Below are 3,757 nucleotides of genomic sequence, written 5' to 3' on the forward strand. Positions count from 1 at the left end.
GGAGGGGTGGGGCAAAGGGGGCAGGAGCACTAGCGTGGGTGCCTGGGGAGGGAGGGCCGCCGGGGGGAGCAGAAAAGTTTCGTTGAGTTTGCAGGCGAGGGGAGCGCGGTGGCGGCGACAAGGCGGCAGGATGAGCTTCTTCATGCATGCATGCGTGCGTGCGTGCGTGCATGATTGTGTGTGTGTGGGGGGGACTCTGCCAGCAACCGGCAGTGAGCCCACGCAAAATGGACGACGCACCCGCTCCTTGGTGGAGATGATGTGGACATCGCCGTAGCCGACTGTGCCTAGCGTCGACACAGTCCAGTACAAGGCGGTCACGTATTTCACGGCGCTGCATGCGTCAACAGCGGCATCGAGGGGCATGAGCATGAAACAGTAAGGGACTGTCGTGCCTGCCATGTTGCCTGTCTCTGGTGGTATTCAAATCGCACCCCCCTGACAATCCTTTGCATCCCAATCGTGGAATTTGTGCTGGGTTCAAAGCAGTGGAGGGCCAAAGGCAGGAACTTGCGCGGACGCCTCACTCGCTTTTGTCCTGCAAGTGGAGTGCAGCCACCCAGTTCTTGACGCCGCTGCCCAGGCGCGCTAAGTACTGCGGTAAGGTTGAGGGTGATCAAGGACCGTCGCATCTGGTTGTGCATTTTTAGTGTGGCGCCTGCATGAGTCTGCAGGTGGGCTGACCTGCTTGCTTGACCTGCACATGAAGCACGAATCCAAGCAAGCTCTTCGACATGCGGTGCCCTCCTTGAGCTGCCAGCTGTTCCCTCTCTTTCTGGACACAAGCAGTATGTGCCGCCAGCCCATCTGCCTGAGCGGTGCTGAGTCAGCTGATCAGGCGAGGGGGCCGCGAGCGTACACACGCACTTACGTAGAAGAAGCAGGCAATGTAGTGCGTCAGGGTCGTGGCGAGCAAGACAAGCTTCAGCAGCTGCAGCAAATGTGGCCCCAATGCATGGGCAATGTGCTGCACGGCGGGTGCACAAGTTGCGGGCCGATCACAGGCAGCAGCGTTTGATTGGATCAAGGGCCCAGACTCTTGGTTGGGCGGTTGGCTCACAATACGACAGGAAACAGCCGCATCTCCGGTCACGCATGGTATGGCACCTGAAACAGATCCTGTGGACTGTTGCGTGCACGCCAACCTGCATGGTCTAACAAGATCAATCATGCCTGCACGCATGCGTGCAGATAGCCATCCGCAGCCACAGGCCTTCTCACATGCATCAGGAGAGACGACCGGCTGATCTTGACCAGTTTGACCAGCCGCAGCATGCGCAGCGCCTTGATGACTCGCAACGCCTGGGAACATGCATTTGCAGTACCCCGTCACCAACTGGCCCACGATTTGTAAAAAACCTCGTCTGATCGCGACCTGTTTGCGACGTGTCAGTCGCTGGACATGGTGCAGCTCGCGGTCCAGCGGCTGCCCAGGCACATCCGTCTCGCCATGCCTTGCAAATCCTCGCCAGCCCCTTGCGCTGACGCCTGAAACAGCAAGGCCGCCGCACGCGCCCTCGCTGCGACCCTCGCACCCTCAGGAGCTGCAACAGGCCGGCCGGGCCCTGCAGAAACCACTCGTACGGGAAGCAGGTGAAGAGGTCAGGCACGAACCACGTTGAGAGGTATCGGCGCGCAATGACTCGGCGGTCGGCGATGAGCACCTGCGGCCGCGTGTCTGCCGCAGGTGCGGCGGCGCGGCAGGCGCGGGCGCGTTGGGATAGGGGCGAGGGCGCAGCGTGCTGCGCGGGGCTGCTTGGCGGCGAGAGGGCGCAGGAGCTCTGCGGACGGTGGCCAGGCCTGGTGTCCCGATTGGGGTGGCTGGCCGCTCACCCACTATGCCAGTCCTGAAGCTCAACCAGATGTCCATGACAAACGTGATGTCAATGATTATCTCAAGCACCCCAAGGGGATCCTGGGGCCTGGAGCCGCAGCGTGCACAGGGAGAGTGATGTGCATGACAAATAGAACGCAAGTGCGGGGAGGGGGGAGGGGGATGCGCGCCGCACGAAGACGAAGGAGGGTGCTACTTTCGGTTAAGTAGACGATAATTCCCACATGCGGCTGCGATGTGTGCTACGTCATGCCCGCATGAATAACCGCCTCCTGGTGCAGCCGCCATTGATTCCACCCGTGTATCCCCACCTGTACTGGATGCCGAAGCACACTACATAAGGCACCTCCAGCACCAGAAACACCAGCTGAAGCACCATCAACACGTCCCAGCGCTTCCGGAAAGAGCAGCGGGGGTCGATCACGTCCCACAGGGCCAAGCGCAGCAGCCGCTTGGCGGCTGCCCAGCAGCTCAGCTCGGCGGCGCACTTTGCAGCTGAACGCATGCTGTCGCCGGCGCCGCCTCCCTGAGCTACCCAGAAGGTGCTATCAGGGTAGGATTCACTTGCATCGACATGTATGGGACACACCGGCGCTCCCGGATCAGAAGCCGACTTGATCATCATTGCGTTGGCACAGCGCTGCTCAGCGCCTGGCGCTGCAGCAGCAGGTGCCCAAAGACCTCAATGCCCAGTCAGGCTCGCGCTGCAGCTCTCATCTGAAGCTCTGCGCGCACATCTGACATGACACAATTGTGCGTCTTATCGTGGCGTTTGACCCGCTGAGATCATTGACCTCTTCGCGGTTCGATAATCTAACGTATAGTGCTTTTGCACGTGAGTGGTACTGATATCAAGGTGTGGCATTGGTTATCATACAGACGATCAAGCCCGCCTTCAGTGACATTGGCACAAGTATCTTCAGGCACACCTGCGAGTGTGGTGGTCAGCTAGCAGCTCACTGCGGGGAGAGGGTGGGTGGAGCCGGCTGTGCCGGATTCACAGCAGCAGAGCCCAAACAGAGCTTCGCAGTGCATGCCTGTGGCACGCATATCCCTCGAATGTGCTGCAACTATTGCGTATTGCCGGCTGATCTGGCATGCCTGCTGCCCGTCATCCTGGGATTACTCATGCGGCGTATCATGCGTGTGTAATTGCAGCTTCTTCCTGGAATACAAGGGAGCAGAAGTGACATGCTGAAATTGTCATTCAGTTGTCATCTTGGGATCTTCGAATGCACAAGCCCCTCATCAATACAGGGGAGACATTGGCACCTGCGAACGCCTGGAATCGGAAGCCGCACCGCCACGCAGAGATTATGTGAAATCGCAACGGCGCAGCGGCACGACGAACAGTGCTGATGATACAAGCACGCAACGCATGCAGTGAGTAGCTCACAAGAGCCCCCTGCTCACGCAAGCAGCCCACGCTGCGACGCACAGGCCTGGCCGTGCGCCCGCGTGCCCGACCGCACCCCCGCACAGGGCAGCAACGCTCCAGGACAATGCAAAGGCGCATCGGCGGCGGCTCGATCATGTGCACCACCACCCTCCTGCCACTGCTCGCACACTCTTGTAACCTGCTCCCTCTCCCCGGGCTCGCCAAGCGAGGACCGAGGATCGCTCCCCCTTCGACATGCAACTGATTATAGTATCGCGACGCAATCTCCCACTACACATTCAGGGTCTTCTCGTACTCCTCAATCGACAGGAAGAGGGCCGCAAAGTTGCCCTTGCCAAAGCCGCCGCAGCCCCCAGCCTGCTCAATGGCAACGCCCCCCTCCCCCCGATGGATGATATCACCGGCGCCATGCGCTGCCGCCTCGACCGCCGCCGTCGAAAACGGCGGCGCGCAGGCGGCGTTTACGGCGGGGGCGGCTGCGGCGGCGGCCGGCTCGGGGGCGGCCTCGGGCGCGGGGGTGGCGG

At 60.9% G+C, this 3,757-nt stretch overlaps 1 protein-coding gene across 1 annotated transcript in view; it reads right to left on the minus strand.

Annotated features, from left to right (window-relative positions):
* Nucleotides 1-2,339, minus strand: part of MNEG_6326 (potassium voltage-gated channel, subfamily H(eag-related), member 6) — a gene marked incomplete at both ends in the record, with an annotated part of 4,872 nt that extends 2,533 nt beyond the window's left edge. Inside the window, 7 exons of the mRNA XM_014045201.1 lie at nucleotides 241-334; nucleotides 528-595; nucleotides 872-967; nucleotides 1,222-1,302; nucleotides 1,536-1,678; nucleotides 1,834-1,922; nucleotides 2,146-2,339. Of these exons, the coding sequence (XP_013900655.1) occupies nucleotides 241-334; nucleotides 528-595; nucleotides 872-967; nucleotides 1,222-1,302; nucleotides 1,536-1,678; nucleotides 1,834-1,922; nucleotides 2,146-2,339 (765 nt within the window). The remainder of the gene's footprint in view (nucleotides 1-240; nucleotides 335-527; nucleotides 596-871; nucleotides 968-1,221; nucleotides 1,303-1,535; nucleotides 1,679-1,833; nucleotides 1,923-2,145) is intronic.
* Nucleotides 2,340-3,757: the final 1,418 nt, after the last annotated feature.

The sequence above is a fragment of the Monoraphidium neglectum genome (genome assembly GCF_000611645.1).
Source record: "Monoraphidium neglectum strain SAG 48.87 unplaced genomic scaffold scaffold01017, whole genome shotgun sequence".
Classification (NCBI taxonomy): domain Eukaryota; kingdom Viridiplantae; phylum Chlorophyta; class Chlorophyceae; order Sphaeropleales; family Selenastraceae; genus Monoraphidium; species Monoraphidium neglectum.